This window comes from Diabrotica virgifera, chromosome 5, assembly GCF_917563875.1.
Source record: "Diabrotica virgifera virgifera chromosome 5, PGI_DIABVI_V3a".
NCBI lineage: Eukaryota > Metazoa > Arthropoda > Insecta > Coleoptera > Chrysomelidae > Diabrotica > Diabrotica virgifera.
In genome coordinates, this window is record NC_065447.1 from 146,065,510 (window position 1) to 146,088,201 (window position 22,692).

Consider the following 22,692-nt stretch of genomic DNA (forward strand, 5'->3'; position numbering starts at 1 on the left):
ACAAAATATTCGGGTCTAGGACGTTTCATCGCCGCCGTTTCGATGCCGCCAGTTCATCGCCGGCCGATTCATCGTCAGTCAGTTAACCTTCGGATGACCAAGCGGGGGAAATTGTGACCCCAGCGTATGTTTTTCTTTAATAAATTCAAAAGTATTTTTAATTTGTAACTCATTATTTTTTTATTTGACTATCATTCTAGGTATCCCCATATTTTGAAATAAAAAAAATCCCTATATTTTACGAATAAAAAATATATTGTGAAGTTGATGTTTAGTAAAGTAGCGTCTATTATGTGTAATTACAAGTAGTTTTACGCTAATGACGTCGACTTTGCAAAGTAACAAGACACTTACTCAACATACACACTACACATGACACTAATACTCATGTTGTGACTGGCTGAATGACATAAAGTCCATGCCAAAAAAAAATTAAAAATTAAAAAAAAACTTTATTTTTTTGTTAATTGTCATTTTTGACCTGGGGTCATTTTCCCCCCCTTGGTCATCCGTGTAACAAAAAAAGGTTGGTCATCGGAAGGTTAATTGCTATCTGATATATTTCCGAATTTTCGACAGTTACATTTATTATTTATTTTTAGTATTAATTAGGAATTCTAGGAAATGCGAGATATGCATTCCCGTTGCCATACTTAATCTTTTAATAGACTTTTAAACTTTTATAATATAAAATATATTATAATGATAATCTTTTAAATTTCACGGTCAACATTTCCCACCAAGAGAAACTGTTTCTTAAATTCAAAAAGAACCCAAAATTTCTGTACAAAAATTTAGGGGAAGTAGAACAGTAAATATAATATTTTTTATCTTTTTAATTGTCATAAGTTTTGAACTGAATTTAACATCGTGTCGTGTCATCTCCCATAATACAAAATCAACTGACTAACTGGCGTTGAAACGGACGGCGATGAAACGGACGGCGATGAAACGGACGGCGATGAAACGGACGGCGATGAAATGGACTGGCGATGAACCGGCGGCATCGAAACGGCGGCGATGAAACGGCGGCGATGAAACGGCGGCGATGAACCGGCGGCGATGAAACGTCCCATTCCGGATTCCCAGAATATTTCGAGCATATCCTTTGGCTCTATCAAAGCTGGGGATAGGTATTGTTACAGTTTTTCAAGGTCTTCATGCCCAGGCTAATGCTACGAAACAATTAAGTGAAAAAAAATTTCCTCCAATTTCGATAGGAAACACTGAAACAATACTTATCTCTAGCTTTGATAGAGCCAAAGGAGATGCTCGAAATATTTTGGGAATCATACAAGATAAAACAATTGACGGTTTATATAGAGTTGGTACGAAATACGGAACAATAAATACACTTTTTTCAAGAAATCAAATAAGAGAATGCAAAGAGAATTTTCTTAATTTCAACAAGGCTTTATAAAATGCTACTGCAATAAGAAATGCGCTTCAAAAGTGTGTAAGTGTAAAAGGTCTAACATATTGTGCAACTCTAAATGCCATAATGCCTCAACATGTGAGAATAAACACTAATTTTTTTTATTACCAGAGAACGGCAGTTCTCGCCAGTGGCGCACATCCACACTCCCCTACACGCGACACTATATATACACGAAATTTTCGATTTTCTAAATCTGACTGAATTGAAAATTGGGCCAACGCCCATCTTAATGTTCAGGAAAAGACTCACCCATTCATATGTCAGCCATCCATTTTGGTCCACGGGTGTGGATTTTACGGCCCTTCTTATTTAGGGTCTGTTTTTCGTTCTCGTCCCCAAAACTCCCAAAAACTTCGAAAATGTAACTCCGACCGTTGCGGCTTCTGATAGTACTGATCATTACCTTTCTAACGAATGTCTAATTTTGAAAATCGGTTATACCATTCAAAAGTTACCGAGCTCAGAAATATGACTCAATTTTTATTTAAAAAAGGGAAAATGTTTGTCCATATGTATGTATGTGGAAAAGTTAAACCGATCTGAATTTTTTTTCTGTGTTTGAAGAGGGGGTCAGGGCCGATTCAGAACCGATGTAGTTTGTGACTTTTGACCACCCATAAGCCAGCTATAGGACTTGGTAGGTACAAAACGGCATATTTTTTGGGGGTATATATCTTCGGTTCGAGAAGAGAGAGGAGAACCGCAAATAGACCAAATCAAGAGTATTGAGTTAAGCTTTCAAATGGTGTCTAAGCCGCCAGGATCAGACATACACACGGCTCAGTATAGCCGAAAAACTGAAAAACTAAACTTTGAAAAAATTTTTTTTTCGACAATTACTCAAAATTTCAACCTACGAATTGCGCCAATAACTGAGCGTTTGTAGAAGGACTCTAGGCGACTCTAACGATGTATACCTCATATCCGGGAAAATTCGAATTTTTATAGGCTTTATAAGTATGATCAAATCTGTTTCTTATGGGAAAAACGTTTTTCAAGCTCAATAATTCCTGTAATAGCTTCAGTTATCATACTTGACCTTAGATTCATCAGATACTACTTGTCAATACGTTTCAAACTCATGTTTAGTGATCAAAATCGGTTATGGCGTTTAGAAGTTATTAAGCTACAAAAGTATAATCCAATTAACGATTATTCCCTAAATGGTTTATGTAGTTGTAGTGGTTACGACGCTAAATTTGATCTGGCAACGGGCAATTCGAGTTCATTTACCGACCATTTCAATATTTTTTTTCAATCTATTTCGAATAGAAAAAAAATCTAGTGTACATTCGATGGACACTAGATCATTTGGGAGATAATGCGACAAAGGCGACTATTTATAAAGCTTAACGTGTAGGTAATCGAGAAACATTGCATTTAACTTCATACATTTAATTTATAAATAACTTTGAAAAACTCCTGATACAAGAATAAAAAACCGCTAAACGCCGTAAAAATGAGTGGTGCATACAATATTCCTGCTACAAAAGATCTGATATGAATATTACGTGGCGCGAAAATGTATTTTCATTTTGATGCAAAACAAAATTCTAGTTTTATTTTAAAAGATTTTTCCATAATATTTGCTAAATTTGAAGTAAAACGCGCCACAAAAGAGTAACTTTGATACAGTTTGAATTTTGAAACTCTTTTGTGGCGCGTTTACTTCAAATTTAGCCAACATTATGGAAAAATTGTTTTGCATCAAAATGAAAATACATTTTCGCGCCACGTAATATTCATATCAGATCTTTTGTAGCTGGAATATTGTATGCACACATATTGTATACTACTAAAATTTTTTATTTCATTAGTAGTTCCAAAATGACACAAAATCTAGGCATCGGATAAAAAAGTTTATTTGAAGAAAGTGTATTTTTTTGTTCTTCTTAATGGCGGTACAGGCTCGTTTTTTTAATATTGTATTTAATTGCAGAGTAATTTCCACATATTAATATATTTTTCAAATTGGGCTCTGTACCGCCATTCTTTATTATATTACGAACACGTGTGCCAAATATCTCGAAAAAATATTCAAAATTACAGCCGCAATCTTGGAACGCGTTTTCGCTACCTGTTGATCGCTACTGTTTCCTCTTAACAAATAAACGACACAAACTTTGCTATTAAACTTTTAAAATTAGACTAATTATTTTTAAAATAATATGATATTATGAAATTATGAATTATGATATTATAAAATGTAAATAAAAAATGGTCAAAAAATGGGGCCTTACATTACATTTTTTGGCGCATTTTTTTGCTAGTGCAAATTTGTCTAGATATTTTAGAGTTAGGTATAGCCTCGCCTATTGTAAAAATCACGAGCCGCCACTGCATCAGAGTATGTATATGGAATAAAGCTAGAAAGGGTGCACAATATTACCTATATGAGTTTAACATGAATAATAACTGGGATATAAACAAAGAAATAAGAATACGCATTGACAAAGCCAGAGCCGCTTTCTATAAACTAAAGAAAATTCTTATTAATAGAGATATTACATTAAACATTAAAATCAGATTAATACGCTGTTACATATTCTCTATATTCCTGTATGGCATGGAGAGCTGGACCCTTACAGGGACACTAATGAAAAATAAGTCCTTTGAGATGTGGATCTATGGACGAATATTACAGATAAGTTGGATTGATTGAATAAGAAATGAGAAATAATGAAGTAAAAAACAGACTTACTTGCAGTCATTCAAATGATTGCGAGTACAGTAAGTAGAACCCTGAAAATACTGTTCCAGGGAGAAAAAAGATAATTGGGGAGATAGACTGTTCAGATTCCGAAAAGTTCGGATTATCCGAAATTTAGCCTAACTAGTAATTTAAAGCTTTCACTGTCGTTGATTTTAAGTTGCAAAACGTTCTCACAAGAGTGTGAACAATATTTTTTGACTCAAGTTGACTACGAGGGAACCTAAGTAGGTTTATGTTTAACCTTTATAAGCATGCACTACATATTAAAGTACATATATTTATTTTTAAGAAATTTTAAATGTCAAAATCCTATTAATCCTACATTGTTCAATTTTCTGGTTTTACTCTCTATAGTAAACATCTTTTTAAGTTTTTGTCTTGAATTTTTAATTTTGTTCATTTTCCGTTGGTTCGGATTTGCCTAACGTTCGAATTTGCGTGGTTCTACTGTATGTCTGTTTTTTACTTCATTCAAAATGAACTCGCATATGCAACCCATTCAACAAAAATGAGAAATAGTTTTGCAGTGAATGAAAAAGAGCACAGAAATAAAAAAAAAACAATAAAAATTCGAAAGTTACAATATTTTGGCCATGTAATGAAACATCCAGAGGATGCTTCTACACCCATGATACAGGGCAAAATCGCCAGAAGAAGAGGCCCAGACCGAAGAAGAACATCCTGGTTCCAAAATCTTCAAGAGTGGTATCAAGAGACCACCACTAATCTGTTTCGAGCTACCATAAACAAAGTTACTATTGCCAATATGATGGCCAATGATAATCAGACAAGATACTGAAAGAAGAAGAGTTGTATGTGAACAATATTGTTTGTATAATAAATTCAAGAAATAATGCCTAGTTGCATCAACAGATATTAAGCTTAAGATGTGCCTTAATCTCAGCTTACTAAATATTCACGTTGCACCACTGAGTCTTAGATCAATAGGGAACTTACATAAAATTTTAAATTCGAAAAAAATGTTGTAAATCACAACAGAACATAATTTAAAACATGTATCAAAGATAAAAAAGCTTTTTTTGTCTTTCGTTTGGCCCCTAAAGACGATTAAAAATTCAAATTATTAGTCTAAGAGCTAGTGAACCTTTTGATTAACGGTCGTCCTGTAAGGCTAAAAATTTGTAGAGTGATAATTCATAGCACACCAAAGCTAAAAACCATGACCTGGCAGGCCTCAGCGGTGCACGTGTATCTACCAGGTGAATCGAAAAGTGCAAATTTAGGGGGTAAAATAAACTTTCTCCTGTAAGGTTTAAATTTAAGTATGTGTTTGAGTAAGTCATTTAGAAGAAATGTGTACAATGACAGGCGATTCTGAAGAGCATAAGACCTTGCCAGGCGAGGGGAAAGATTAGGGGTTTTTCCTAAAATTATTCTTTTTGCATCGAACAAATTTTTTTTAGGCTTTTTGAATCATTCCAAACAGAAAAAGTCCTTAGTTATTTTTCTCTTAAGTTAATAGTTTTTGTTATATAAGCGATTGAAAATTTTGAAAATTGCGAAATCGGCCATTTTTAACCCAAATCGGACATTTATCTAAAAATTTCAATATTGGCAAGGTACGCAGATATTCCTTAAACATTGATTGATGAAATCCCGAAGAGTTTTTTGCAATAAAATATCGAAAACCGCTTTGTTTTTTTAATTGCTAATCAAGCGGGCGCTACACTGTAGTATAATTGAGGACGTTTGAGCTTGCATAAATTCATTATCTCGAGAATGGGCAAATTTGAAGAGAAATCCTCAGACAGGTCGATTTTTATTTTTGAATTAGGACTTTTTGGTATATATATAATACTAGTGACGTCATCCATCTGGGCGTGATGACGTAATCGATTTTTTTTTTAAATAAGAGTAGGGGTTGTGTGATAGCTCATTTGAAAGGTTATTTAATTCTCTATTCAGTAATATAAACATTAACATAATTATTTATACAGGGTGTACAAAAAAATTTTTTTCTTCTATTTGTCAAATTTAATCAAAGTTAATTTAATAAAAAAAAATTTTTTGTACACCCTGTATAAATAATTATGTTATTGTTTATATTAGTGAATAGAGAATTAAATAACCTTTCAAATGAGCTATCACACAACCCCTACTCTCATTTAAAAAAATCATCGATTACGTCATCACGCTCAGATGGATGACGTCACTAGTATTATATATATGCCAAAAAGTCCTAATTTAAAAATAAAAATCGACCTGTCTGAAGATTGCTCTTGAAATTTGCCAATTCTCGAGATAATGAATTTATGCCAACTCAAACGTCCTCACTTATACTACAGTGAAGCGTCCGCTTGATTAGCAATTAAAAAACAAAGGGGTTTCCGATATTGTATTGCAAAAAACTCTTTGGGATTTCATCAATCAATGTTTAAAGAATATCTACCTACCTTGGCAACTTTGAGATTTTTAGATAAATATCCGATTTGGGGTTAAAAATGGTCGATTTCGCAATTTTCAAAATTTTCAATCGCTTATATAACAAAAACTATTAACTTAAGAGAAAAATCACCAAAGACCTTTTCTGTTTGGAATGATTCAAAAAACTTAAAAAAAATTTGTTCGATGCAAAAAAAATAAATTTAGGAAAAACCCCTAATCTTTCCCCTCGCCTGGCAAGGTCTTATGCTCTTCAGAATCGCCTGTCATTTTACACATTTCTTTTAAATGACTTACTCAAACACATACTTAAATTTAAACCTTACAGGAGAAAGTTTATTTTACCCCCTAAATTTGCACTTTTCGATTCACCTGGTAGATACACGTGCACCGCTGAGGCCTGCCAGGTCATGGTTTTTAGCTTTGGTGTGCTATGAATTATCACTCTACAAATTTCTAGCTTTACAGGACGACCGTTAGTCAAAAGGTTCACTAGCTCTTAGACTATATACCAGTCAGCCCAAAACGAGTCCTGACATCATCCGGTTATATGTTTACATTCTGCACCAACAAAGTAAACAAAATTGTATATAATTTTAAATTAGACATTATAAACATCAGTAGAAAATACAGTTATGTGAAAATGGTTTTATTTTCCATAGTAAACCTTTTTTCCTTTCCTTCAAAAACTGTATTCAACTCCAATCTCAACAAACTGGTATATTTATATTATTACAATGGCATACGATAAATGTCATTAGAATATAAATATTTTTCTCTTATTCTGCGACGATGAGCTGGCCAAATACCCAAGTAGGTGGAGGCCAATAAACTAAAGAACGAGAAGAAGAATATACCTAAATATAAGACCGTAGAAGACATGGTTAAAAGACCGTAGAATTATAAATGATCTAGCTTTTATTTATAAACTATTAAATAGTGAAATCAATTGTCCTGATTTATTAAAATTAATAAACTTTAATATTCCAAACCATAATCTGAGAAATAATAACTTGTTCCATGTACCTCATCATTCAACTAACTATGGTCTTAACTCACCAATAGATAGAACTTTAAGTCGCCTGAATGATTTGGACATCGATTTATTCTCTTCTTCCAGTCGAGTATTTAAAAACCAACTAAAATCAGTTTTTCCGGTCAGCACTTATGTTTAATATTTAATATTTAATATTATATTTTCAGTGGATTTGTTAATTTTTGCCATGGATAATGCTTTTGTATTATGTAATTTGTTAATTTTTTTATTGTCTGTAGTTAGTTGATTAATGTCAGTTTATATTATATTATTATGTATTGTCACTGCATAACGTGGATTGTGTGTATGTTAAATTTAGTTTTATTGTAATGTACTTACTACAGTTTTATGCTGTCACACTTTCATTTAATTCATTTTATTTTATTTTTAGTTTTTTTACTGTTTTACTGGACTTTACCAATACTACTTTTACTTCTACTTATTGTTTATATATGTATATTTTTTTTTAAATTGGGGAGACCCGTAAATAAATAAATAAATAAATATAACCATAATCATAACTATATAATAAAACTATGTGATATCACGGGTCGTTTGAACTATTTTATACCGCAGAAGACTTTAAATTTGTATTTCTAAGTTATTACTTTGAGTTATTACTTATTACTCTAAGTTATTACAAACTAACTAATGATTGTTATAGACCAGTGGTGCTCAGACTTATACTGCGTGGGATCTACCACAGAAACTGCAAGCGTCCAGCGATCGACTGCTAGTACAAAAAATTGAAGATAAAAAACTTTATTGCACATTTCTATTTGATAAAAATTGTAACTGCAGAGAGTTGTGATTATGTTTTTCATCTTAATTTGGTTTGGATGTTGATGCATGGCACTGTATATCATCCACAAGTTTTCATATTTGATAGTACGTAAATTACCGAGAGCCAAACAGAAGCATGATAAGAGATGTTTGTCAGTTAACCGATTACGATACTTTGATTTAACTACCTTCATTTGGGATAATGCAGACTCGCACAAGTACGTTGATCCAAAGAATGCTATGAGCTGCAGAGCTACTTGCGTCAAAGTTGGATATTTGTCAGACGATATGAAAGACCGCAATTTCGTATCGGTCGCTCTGGACTTAGGTGTAGGGTAGATATATCCAAAATTATATTCAGTAAGGTACCTCATTTTGGACGGAAATGGTCTACATATTGAAAGTAATGGATATTTCAGTGGCAATTTTTCCACGTCTTCTCAAGAAAATTGATTAGACATGAATGTAACCATATCAGTTTTTTAAAATCAGCGAAGCATATTTCAAACTCGCCATGAACTTCTTGTAGCTCCTTCTTGTAATAAACATAATTCAAATGAGGGGTTACCCTTTTTTTCATTGATGGAAAGTTGTTTAAATCCTTTCTGTTCATTTGATTAAATCAATAATTTCAATTTGTTGACAAAAGAATGTACTGCGCTTATCATATCGATAATTGTTTTATTTTTACCCTGTAGTTCCAAATTAAGGAGGTTCAAATGGTTTGCTAAATCTGATACGAAAGCCAGATCACTGAGCCATTTTTCGTTTTGAAGTAGATGAGTGTCGTCACTTCGTTCTTCTAGAAAAGAAATTATTTCGGGAAGTAACTCCTGGAACCTATCTAAAAATTTTCGGCGGCTCAATCTGTATGTAGAAGTATCAGTATGTTCCGCAGAGTCGATTTAAAAAGAGGTCGTTGTGAGCTTCGCGCTCTGACTGAATTCCCAATTTTTGTTGTCATCTCTATTACAACATCGTCGTCCATATTTAAAATTTAGGAACACAAAACTTGCTGGTGAATGATACAATGAAATGAAAAAAATTATGGACAGTCTTCGTTAGCTCGACATAATGCAACAAATCCATTGTTAACGCCAGTCATGGACGATGCACCATCTGTTGTAATACACACTAGTTCATAAATTGGTAGCTTGTATTGTTTTACACAAATAAAAACGTACATATATAATCTTCTCAGCGAGTTGTTTCTTTCAGAGACAGCATTTTTAACAATTCTTCTTTAGTCTACCTATTAGAAGATACAATCCGAATGAAAATACACAACTGGACTCATCAAATTGCAAAGGAAAGTGCTTCACTGTATAATATCACTTTTAGCTTTGCTTTCCAAATATTTGCCCATGATTTCGATACGTCTAGTAATTGTTGGACGTGACAACCGGATTTCTTTGATAGCACACATAATATCTGTTTTATTTTTGAAGTGCCCAAATAATACATTCGCAGCTTCAATGAATGCTTCTTTCGTTACCTCTCCATTTTCAAACGGTTTCAGTCCCTGTCTTTTCCATTTGTATTTTTCCGTGAATCGCCATCGACTTCAAAAACATTAACGATAAACCGTGTTACACACAGTTAGGCTTTATCCTAAGATCCAGTAAAGAATTTTATTGTGACACTACAATTAAGCTTTTTAATGCATATCTGAGGTCAAAACTCGAATATTGTTGTACCATATGGAGTCCCTCCACCATATCACATAGTGATATGATAGAGGATTCAGAAGAAATTTTTAAGGTCTTTATATCCAAAGAAATTTGGGATTTATTCTTTTAGGGATTCCTACAACTTGCAGAGAATGCTTTTTGACACTGTTATTGTGCGAAAGACGTAGAAATGCCCAAATCATTTTCATATTTAATATAGTTTATCAAATCATAGATTCTCCTACGATTCTTTCATTTATAAATTTTAATGTACCAGACCAAAGACTTAGATGTACACACACTTTATTTAAAATAACTCCAGAATACGCAAGCTTCCCCATGGCAAACTGCTTAATGGCAATAAATGATTTTATCCTGAGTGAAGACCTTGACCTATATAATATGAAAAAGAAGTACTATGTTACATAAACTGTGATACCCTTATTTATTGTTTTAAAGTGTATTTATTTTATTGTATTGTATAAATTGCATGTTCTTATTTCTTTGTATTGACCAACTGTGTTTATAATAATTAATTATTGGCATCATTGCTGTAAATGTGCAGTATAAATAAATAAATAAATAAATAAATTACGAGTTTTGGAAACATGAAATTTTGGAAATCTCATTTTTAAACAAAACTGAACATTATTATGTAATAAAAAAAAATGTGCAAGTTCCCTATTCTCAGCTTGCCACAATAGATTGCCACTTCGATTGCATCTTAAACTTCGTCTCAGTTAAGATGTGCTTAGATAAGAATTTTTTTTTATTTAGCTAATGCCTCGACAACTAATGGCCATTAGAATAGAATAGAATAGAATACTTTATTGGTATAGCTTTACAGCTGCCATCTTAAAGATGGATATACACGTCAGATATACAACACAATATAGTCACAGACACATAATCAAATACCTATACATACACTTAAATTTTAGATTTAACATAATGTACATTGATAAATATGAAAATTATTAATATTAGACAGAACTCATAACAGCAATCTAGTTGCTAAGTATTCTTCTACACTGTAGAATGCATGTTTACATAGTATACTTTTCACAATTCTTTTGAATTTCACCGGATGCAAAGATCTAACTTCATTTGGAAGATGATTATATAGCCTGACCCCCACATAATCTGTGGACTTCTCAAATTTGGATAGTTTGTGACCAACAGTAACAAACTGATTGGCATTCCTAGTTGAGTATGCATGTAAATCAGAATTTCTCTTGAATGAATGTAAATTATGCTTAATATACAATATGGATTTCAAGATATATATGGAAGGCAACGGTAAGATATTGTTATTAATGAAAACTTGCTTACAAGTATGCCCAAAAGGAATATTGAAGATAAGTCTAATAATTCTCTTCTGTTTAATAAACACTGTGTCTGATTTTGTGGAATTACCCCATAACGTAACATTATAAGTAAGGTGACAATAAACCAAAGAATAATATACATTAATGAGAGTTTTAATACTGAGTGTTCTCTTCAACTGTACTAAAGCATAGAATGAACAATTTAGTTTCTTATTAACATATTCAACGTGAACATCCCAACTCATAAACTGGTCCAAGAATACACCTAAAAATTTTATGTTTGGAATATTTACAATTTCAGGAATAGACACAACTGGCATATTTCGTTTGCATCTAAAATGTATATACGATGTTTTATCAATATTCAGTTGTAGCAAGTTTTGTGTACACCATGTTTGGAATAATCTGATAACCCTTGACACTCTATTTTGAAGCTCTACGTATGTATGTGCTGATACAATCACAGATGAGTCATCTGCGTACATTACAATGTGGTCATGAGTAATATGATCGGGTAGGTCATTGACAAAAATAAGAAATAGCAGTGGTCCCAACACAGATCCCTGCGGCACTCCTACATCTACACTGAAGATGTCTGACCTTTCCTTGTTTAATTCAACATAGAATTTCCTCTCCAGAAGATATGAGTTCAATAAATTTAACATGTTACCTCTTATTCCGTGGACATACAATTTGTTAAGGACAAATTCAAATTTAAGACTGTCGAATGCTCTGGAAAGATCAAAGAAGATACCCACTACAAGAAGACCATCATCAAGGTGCCTATAGACAGATTCCATAAATACTTCAGTAGCCCCCTCTGTTGATCTTCCGGATCGAAAGCCATGCTGTTCTGAACACAGTGCATTATTTTTGTCCAAAAACTGTATGATCCTAGTGTAGTAAGCTCGTTCAAAAATTTTTGAAATTACATTTAACAAAGAAATAGGTCTATAATTATCAATACAAGTGTGATCGGATTTTTTATATACTGGAACAATTTTACTTAATTTTAGGTTTTCAGGAAATTCACCTGTGTTGTATACTAGGTTAATTAAATATGCCAGCGGTTCTGATATAACATCCTTGATGTGTTTGATCATTCTTGTGTTTAATTCATCATTTCCAAAAGAATGTTTATTTTTAAGACCACAAATAATATCAAGAACCTCATCAGATGTTACTGGAAAATAAACAAAACTGTCTATAGTCCACCTATGTGATAAAGTACAGTTTTGAGGGTTATTGTCAAGCCTATTTTTTAGTGCATTATTTCTGTCATTGAAATGGCATGCAAAATATTGAGCTAAATTTTTATCATCAGATATTAGTTTGTCTTCAATTTTGAGTTTAATTTTATTAGTACTTTGCTTTCTCCCTATAGTTTTATTTACTATACTCCACATAGTTTTTTGTTTATTATTACTACTTACAATTTGAAGATAATTGAATTCCCTTTTCTTTTCAGCAATAAGATTATTGTATTCCTTCTTGGTAGCTTTATACTCATTCCAGATGTTACTATTATTAGAGTTTTTAGCTTCATTAAATAGGTTTTTTAATTGTTTACTCCTAGCATATATGTCATGATCAACCCAACCTTTACTTTTATGCACGTCCTTACCTATTTTACTTTTAAGGGGACAGTTTGAAGTAATAGCAAAGTTTAAAGTATCCATAAATTCGATAAAAGCGTTATTAGTATTACTTTCATTGTATACCTCGCAAAAACCAATCCTCATTAAGTCTTGTTTTAGGATGTCTAAATTATTATCATTTAAACACCTAAAACACTGCTGTTTTATATTAGATTCCATCCTATCCTGATTACGACCTACAACAATGTCAAAAATAATGGCAAGATGGTCACCCATATTGGGTTGATTGACTTGACAAGTATGATTCATAGTGATATTATTAGTAGCAATGTAGTCAATTTTTGTTTTTGTTACTTTATTGTTATTCATGAAAATACGTGTTGGTATATTTGGGATATTAAGAGACAAACCAAACGATTGAAAAAGATCATCTAATCGAAGTTTTTCATTGCTCTGAATTAAGTAGTTGATATTAAAGTCTCCACAGAGATAAATTTTATCAACACGGTTGTGAAAATGACCTAAAATATTAAAACAATTATTTATAAAAGAATCTAGATTGCTGTTAGGCGTTCTGTACACATTAATGACTAGAAATTTACAGTTACTGATTAAAATAGTCACAGCACAACATTCAAAGCTTTCTTCCTCAGAGAATTTACGGCAATCAACGACTGAGACTGCATACTTGTCTGTCCCAGATTTAGATAAAATAAGAGTTCCACCATGTATTTTATTTTTTCTAGTAAAATGGGTTACTAAAGTGTACCCTGGGATATAAATAAGATTAATATTATCCTCATTACACCAGTGCTCCTGAATACATAGAATGTCAGGTTTTTCAGCATTAGAAAAAAGCTCAAGATTTAAAAGTTTGTTTGTTAAACATTGTACATTAACCGAGATTAACTTCAATTTAAAGTCATTTACTATACGTGAAATAGTTGTATTGCTTGAGGACCCACCTAATGCGACAGCGTCCTCCTCATCTTGAAAAACGAGACTAATGCTCCGCTGGGCCAGATTTCTCGCTTCCATGCATTCTTCCATGCATTAGCATGGTAGGTACAGTAATTTTGAACAGTTAGGTACCTAGTGTCATGTGTAGTGTGTGTGTTGAGTAAGTGTCTTGTTACTTTGCAAAGTCGACGTCATTGTCTTTGCAAAGAGACGCTAATTGTATCCGAACATCTGTGGTCCCTCCGGTGAGTACCGATCCCACAAGGACAGAAACTATATTCATTTATTAATTTATAATAAATGAAAAATTTCTGACCCTGGTGAGATTCGAACCCACAACCTTTCGGATTTTTTCGATCCAAAGGCAGGCGCTCTTACCACTGAGCCACGGAGGGGGTCTTAGATAAGAATTGAAAATTATAGTGCAACGTAAATGAGACAAAGATTCAAAATCAAAATATATAAGCTGAGGCAGGCCAATCTATAAGTTGAGCTGCTCGAGCTTAAAATATGTTGGTGCAACCAGTCATAAATGTTGTAGAGTGAAGGACTAATAAAATAAAAACAATGGAATTGCACTAACTAGACCAGTTACTAAGGGAACTAAGTGTAGCAATGAATGACACATACACTTGAGCCCAGGAGCTCAATTTTTGACCCTTCGCTTCGTTATCAAATGTATTTGCTTCGTATACTAAACAGATACGAAGCGAATATGTTCGTTAACGAAGCAAAGGGTCAAAAATCGAGATCCTGGAATCTTTACCCGTGTGTCATTAATATCTGACGAGGTAAAACACATATTTGATAACTCAAATTTTAGCCCGGGGTAGGAGCAGTCCTATCCTTACTGTCACTTGCTGTTGCGTTTAGTAAATTTCAATTTCGGACTTATCATCAACTTATTTCGTATGCTTTAAATGATGACGGACGGGTAAAGAACCCTGGACTCAACTGTAAGGCAGATCAAAGAGAAAATGAGAAACCAAATATACCTAACAAATATGAGAAAAATTGAAACAAAAATAAATATCAAGGAATGGAAAAGCTTTTAAACAGAAATGTACAATAATCCCAATGCAAAGAATGTAAGGATATACGAATTTCGCAGGAGGAAGAAATATAACAAAAATTCATATTATTCAAAAAGGTACCTACTTCTTGCACAACTTGACTATCAAATCTTATACAATCGTCAAAGACACTTTCATCTAACTCTTCGTCGCCCCATAATGCTTCAATTTCATTATCAAGTTTTGGTTTTTTGTTTGCCGTCGTTCTATTCCCTGTATTAAATATTCTTTTCGTCATTTTCACAGAAACTTTTATTTTTGTTTTATACACATTACATATTTCAAATTCTAACCTACCAAAAAACAAATCACAAAATGTAAACCTTAGACAAGGAAAGAGAGAGGACGAGTAATCCTATGACCAAAAGTGAAGCCAAACTGACACCAGAGATTTTGATCATCGACGTATCTTTGGGGTATTGTTATGCATTGAGTATTTAAAATAAAAACATGAAATGTATTTAAAATGAAGAATTTGTGTACGGTAAATGTTTTATTAAGTTGCTCATATTACGTACATATGTTTCAATACATACATATGTTTTTATTACGAATTTTAGATGATGATTTACATTATTTTTTATGAAATTTTAACCTTCAACGAACACCCACCACTGGCAACCCATTGTTATTTTTGACGTGACCGCCATGTTTCTGGTGACAAACAAACCAACTTTTGGAACGTGTGTTTTAAATGAGTGTTATACTACATTCGCTCTCGCGAGATTTTTTTTGACACTGACGTTAGTAATTTCGTTTTTGAAAAATTCAGTTGTCAGAAGTGACTGGAAATTACTACAAAACCAACGCACCTGCTCATATCCAATATTATTAATAGTAAACAGACATAAAAATAACATAAACCTTACGCCAATCAATATTTATTTATTTAAACGATTATAAAGTATTGATAGCAAATGAGAAAATTATTTATTGTACAAAATAAAAATATTTTGTAGAAATAAACTTCACAAAATTTTATGAGATTACTAGACACTCCCACTATTTCTAATAATTCTTCTTTTTTTAATGAAAGATTAAGTTAATTTGAGTTGATTTTAGCAGTTAATAGTGTGAGGTAGGAATTTTTGTGTTGTACGTTTCCTATTCCGAATGTCTCAAAAAAAATCTCGCGAGAGCGAATGTAGTATACCCGTCCTCTCTTTTTTCCTTGTCTAAGATGTAAACAACCCTTAACCGCTTCTTCTTCTCTTCATTTGAATGGCCTTAGCTGCCAGGGCTATCCGGCCAGGATCCGTGAATATAGACTTGAATATTCAAGAGCCGTACCTGAGGTACATCTGGGCTTAAGCTCATAGCTCCTGAATCTGAAATATTAAGAGATAAAAAAAAACTTTGTAATTGTTTATAAGTTCCATAACTAAAGTTCTACTATTAGTTCTAGTACTACCACGCAAAACCGCACTAAGCACAAAGCACATGCATTGCAAGCAAGCATAAAGTCATAAAGTTTTTAAGCAAGCTACACACGAGTCATTGTTGATGTTAAAAACTTTTGCACTGCGATTAATGTCTTTGAGTTTAAATTTTTAAACAACACATCAGTTAATGTCGGATCACCTTCTAGTTCCCTTCTAAGCAACTGGGACTCTCTTTGGAACCTAGTACATTCCAATAAAACATGTTGTAAAGTTCCTACACTGCCACATAAACACTGGTTTGAATTCACTACCTTCAATCTAAATAAATGTACAGGAACACTACAATGTCCACTTCTCATACGACACATTTGTGTGATTATACCTCTCCCCAGGTTGGGAAATTTTGTAAACCATGCCTTTTTATATGGAACTGTAACTTGTGAGCAATAAGTAATTCCTTTTGCCTGTCCTATTTGTTGGAATCGATTTTCCCAACCGATCCATAGGTTTTCTTTATATTTAATTTGAAAATCTTTAAAGGAGGCCTTTGGTTCTTCATTAATGGGCAGCTTTCTTCCAAGATTCGCAAGATGGTCAGCTCTATCATTCCCAATAATTCCAGTGTGACTTGGAATCCATGCAAATTTAATTTCTCTATGTTGTTCATCAAATTCACATAGTTTTTGTTTTAGTTGGAGAGTTTGTGAGTCTATTGCCGCCTTGTAGCTTGATCTTGTGATTTTTTCTAGAGCACTCTTAGAATCACTACAGATGAGGCACTTTGTAAAATTATTCTGTTGGATTAACTCTAATGCTTTTTTAATGGCAAATACTTCTGCTGAGCAAATTGAATTAGCGGAGGGTAATCTTGCTGTTAACTGTGTTCTCTCGTTAAGGTATATCCCAATACCTACATTACCTTGTTTATCTTTGGATCCATCTGTGAAAATAAGTTTATATTCCGACCAGTTATTGAGGTACCATTCCATAAACTTGGTTTGGTTATTTGCTTCTTTGCCCATATTGACAGTTTCATAAGCCATAGGAGAAATCTGAATATTAAGTGGAAAGGAGTGACAAGGAAATAAGGAGCTATGTGCTACCTCATGAATTTCATGTAAAGTATTCTGGAAAGCAGCCAGTATTGGTGGGAAATATTTTCTTCTCCAAAAACTAAAGTAACCCAGAAAGACATTGTGAAATTGCTCAATTGAGGCATATATTGGGTTGTCATAGGCTACTACTTTTAAAATGAATTTAGATGCTAGCCATATTCTTCTGAGATCTAACGGTGTTTCTCCACACTCTGACAAAATTATATGAACTGGAGAAGACCTCATAAATCCCCCCACCACTCTAAGGGCTCTATACTGAACCTTATCCAATTTTGCAAGTAGAGAACGTGCACAACCTCCCAGAAAAATGGATCCATAGTCAAGATGTGATCTAATGTATGCCTTATTAAACCGGGAGATATTAACAGAAGTTCAACCACGATTTTCTAAGTCCTGCCCTTTGCAATACTGGAAGGTTAGAGAAGGTACTTACAATTTGTGAAAAAATCCACGGGTTTCCTGTGACATTTTTCTGTGAAAATTAGATTTTCCATGAATAAAAAAATTGGGAGTTGCGATGAATTTTTAAGTCCTGCCATATCCATAGAATAACAGGATACTATCTATTTTATGAAGAAAATTTTTTGGGCAGGACGGTCGCAAAAGTACTTAGGGAGTATACATATATACAAATATGTAATGAAAATAATGAAATTTTCATGATTTTCTAAGTCCTGCCAACTTAATAAATTAATTATATTTATTTCAAAATGACCAAAAAAAATATTGGCATGACGTCACCTAATGTTTAACTGCACTTGTTTCTTGGAAAATTTTGTATAAAATTTTCACTCTGGTTCCGTGATTTTCTAAGTCATAAAATAAATTTTGTTACAAAATAAATAATTTCAGTATACATTATGCAAAATGGCAGGATGTTTAGTTACACCTTTTTTACTATATATAGTTAAAAAATTTGTAAGAAAATTCGTGGAAAATTACACGATTTTCTAAGTCATGCCATTTCGCACATATCTCAAGAAGGTTAATATAAATCTATTTTCAAAGAGGCAGGATGGTTGTATAGTTATTTCGTATAAAAAAATTAAATTATCTGTCTGTAAAATTATTTCAGGGTGTTATACAAACATATTCATATCACCACATTTTTCTTGAGTCATACCATGTCGAGTATGCTTAAAAAACACTAATCTAAAACCGTTTACAACTTTACAAATGTCATCAGACCATCTGGTTGGCGGACGACCTCTACTTCGATATGCTTCGTCTAGAAGAAGCATATCGAAGTCTTGTAATTAGTTTCTTTAAAATAGCTGCAGAACGCTTTTATTTGGAAAAACGAAAACTGGTACACTTATTTATCTTCCAGAGGTCAATTGTCAAATGTCAATTATCAATTGTCAATTTTTAGTACCGGTCATAGGGGTCCGTTAGGGTACGGAAACGGATATATTATCGAATAACTTTTGTGTCTAACTTTTAAGCATCTCTGACACTGGATTATTGAATTCTGGAATAGTTTTGTACTAAAAGGTACTTTTGCTTTAACTCAGAAGAATACGCAGTGCAGTGTTCTAGAAAAATCGATGTGAAAAATTTTTCGTTTTTTGGTTTTTTGAGTTTAAAAGAATTTAGAAAAATTCTATTTAGAAAAACGAAAACTGCTACGTTTATTTCTCTTCCAGAGATGAATCGATTTTATCAATTGTGAATTTCTAGTACTGGTCATAGGCCTCCGTCTATTTAAAAGTACGCCCACCAATAAAACGAGTGTGATTCATGTGCCTGAAACTTTTTTATCTTCGAGAGGCCCCACACCAAAGAAACATAAAACATGAAACGTAAAACACGTTTCATGAAAATAAAACACAGCTAAACAAATTGAAGTTCGCACACACAAGAAGCGAGTGTGATTCATGCACATAAAAAATTTTTATCTTGGTGAAATCTGTTTCAGGAAAGAGATCGTGTTGTATTTTTCGGTTTCAGTTTCATTGTTTTGGACAGTTAATTACGTGCATAATATGAATTCCAACCAAGAATTTAATATTGCATTGGTTTCTGTTGTAAAGTAGAACGAAGAGTTGTACAATTATTATAACCTGGAGAGGTACTCGAATAGGTAATGATAAGAAAATATAAGAAAATATCAGTTTTCTTTAAACCAGGACCCAAAATAAAACAATGTAGATGTTTGAATACTCAGTCTATAAAATTATTTAAATTTGGGAAGATGATTACTTAGTTCGTTTTCAACCAAATACGTACTATGATTATGATGTTGGGCAGTAATAAAAAGTTGCCGCAAGAGTAACAACCTCGTCATCATTACTTTCCATTGTTGGCTATACAAATTTTCATTTTGTTTCTTTGATTAGTATATAATATGAAACGGTTTCGTCCTTCACAATTCATTTTGTTTCATGTTTTACGTTTTAAGTTTTACTTCACGTTTCTTTGATCTGCGGCCTCCCTTAGAAAGCAATAAAGGTTTGCCATGACAGCAACGACCTCGTCATAACTTTCCATTGTCGACTATACAAATTTTATTTTTGTTTCTTCGATTAGTATATCACATGAAATCAAATGTTTTTTCACAATTTATTTGTTTCTTATTTCAAGTTTCATGTTTCACGTCTCATCTTTCACGTTTTATGTTATTTTAATCTGCCTTAGGAAGCATTTTCAGATTAGTTGAATTGTGTTAAATTGCCTTAAAATTATTAAATTTATTAATTGCCTTTATTGCAATTATTAATTGCCTTAAAATCAATTTGTTGTTATTAATTTATTTTGTTGCATAGCAATTTTATCCCGCCTTCTTACTTGTTCGAACACAAAATACACACGCATGTAACAGGCGCTGAGTTGCCGCACTCAACTCGTTTTCCTGATATTGTAGGATTGTAGATATTATCCTGATATTGTTTCCTATATTTGATAGCAAAATTTACTAACACTAACAACACCAGAATAAATCGATTTTTAAATACAGCATCTATCTACTTGCAACTTTTTGCATTGTGTTCAGGATAACATCAGGAAAAGGTGTATAATATAAAAATGGGTGGAAATTGCATTTTAGTGCATAACATGCATCCAAAAGTGCATAAACCTGTCAAAATCGGTGTATGAAGGGCAAAATTTTGTTATTTGGGAGGTTTATGGAGTTACGAATACGCAAGCAGAACCGACCTCTGAATCACCTAGTGCCCAGAGTTGCTGCTAAGGCACGCCATCTGGAGTTTCGTGGGATATCGGCAATAAATTAAAAAAAAAAACAGAATATTCGATGGTTTTTGGGATGACCGAACACGAATATGACATTACAACCGACCCTCGGAGCACCTGGTGCCCAGGGTGACTGATCTCGAATTTAAGAGAGTTTTTGGAGGTCGATTCTGATGGCGTATTCATGTTCAGCAACCACAAAACTCTTCGAGAAATCTACTTGCATCACTTTAGTGTCTGAAAGCCTCGAAATTTAAGAATACGGCGTGTATATCAGTCACCCCGAGCACTAGGTAAAGATCTGTTCTAATGTGACATTCTTGTTCAGAAACCCCAAAAACCACCTGAGTAATCTGTCTGTATCAATTTACTGCCGAAATTAATATATAAATATGGTATAGAAAATGCTTAGCAAATAAAAAGGTACCATAAAATATCATTTTATTATAATACTAAAATACAGGGTGTCCCATTTAAGAAAACTCAAAAAATACTCATTCCGAGTTTCAAGTTTCAACCAACCCCGTATACTAAAATTAAACATTTTGGTATACTATTAATAACTGACAATAGTAGACTATATTAAAAATCGTTTAAACATAAATTAATAGAAGTTTGGATATCAAATCACTAACAATATGTATAGGGTGTGAATGTTCCTACAAAATTAAAAAAAAAACGTAATTATATTTTAAACTACCTCGTATAATATTTCAAAACACTATATTTTATTAAAGAGAACATCGAGTAGAATCCAAAAATGTAAAAATATACAGGGTATTCCATTTAAAAAAACATAAATTTTTGTCACCCTGTGAAAACGGGTAGCCCTGTATATTAGAAAATACTGTTAAATTATAGTCCTATCTGTGGCACATGTTTTACCTAAATAACTTTTTTCGTATATCTTACGACAAACGAGTAATTGGACTAGCCCACACTAATGCCCCACCCTGTATACAAAATAACCATAAAACCATCCTGCCTCTTTGTATATAGACTTATATTAAGATTCTTGAAACATGTGCAAAATGGCATGACTTAGAAAATCGTTGACTTTTTCACGAATTTTCTTACAAATCTAGGACTCCTGCCGTCTTACAAGAACCGTTTAACCTTCCTGCCGAGTACCGAAAAGGTATTGATTGCATTTGAGTATTATAACTTTTTAAAGGCAGGACTTAGAAAATCACGGAATCAGGGTGAGAATTTTCCGCAGAATTTTCCAAGGGACAAGTATACTTAAACATTAGGAGACGTCATGCCAATATTTTTTTGATCATTTTGAAATAAATATGTTTAGTTTATTAAGTTGGCAGGACTTAGAAAATCATGAAAATTTCATTATTTTCATTACATATTTGTATATATGTAAGTTAAGAAACCAGAACTGCTAAATCACCAATAATAAAAGGACAGCGTAAGCAAGCTTCACCTCGACCACACCTCGGCGTCACCGAGCTTATAAATAAACTTTTTGCATTGTATAGCGTCACTCTTATTTTGCATTTAACTGTAGTAAGTAGTCCCTTGTCAATAAAGTTCTTTTTAAAAACGTTGTTCTTGGACTTAGAAACTTCACTGGCGCAGTCAGTAGGATTTTTCGGGAATTACGTCGCAAAATTACGTTACAAAAATCGAACGATTTCGCGAGTAGTTTTTCGTTTTAACGATTTACCGGAAAACCGAACTTTTTGTGAAAGTGTCCAAGATCAGCTTTAGACAAGGTATCACCAAGACCTGGGGAGAGAACAAGAATCGTCGAACCCTAGAGGCAGTAGATTTTAAGCAGTAGTTCAACGAGACCTGGGTGAAGAACAAAATCGTCGAATCCTATAGGCAGAAATGTTGAAATTCTACATTTTAATGTAAGTGTTTCCTATTTTTTCCATTTTATTATTCCATTTTATATTTTCCTATACATATTTGACAATACTTATAGTCAGAGAGCTAACGACAGTAAATGATTTTTTTTAAGATTTTATGATTTTACAAAGATTT

At 32.9% G+C, this 22,692-nt stretch overlaps 1 protein-coding gene across 3 annotated transcripts in view; it reads right to left on the reverse strand.

Moving 5' to 3' along the window:
* The window catches only part of LOC126884472 (uncharacterized), a 175,648-nt gene extending 159,481 nt beyond the window's left edge, over positions 1-16,167 (reverse strand). For all 3 annotated transcript variants that reach the window (XM_050650409.1, XM_050650408.1, XM_050650407.1), the window contains exon 1: positions 15,088-16,167. In XM_050650409.1, the coding sequence (XP_050506366.1) occupies positions 15,088-15,240 (153 nt within the window). In that variant the 5' untranslated portion in view covers positions 15,241-16,167. The remainder of the gene's footprint in view (positions 1-15,087) is intronic.
* Positions 16,168-22,692: the final 6,525 nt, after the last annotated feature.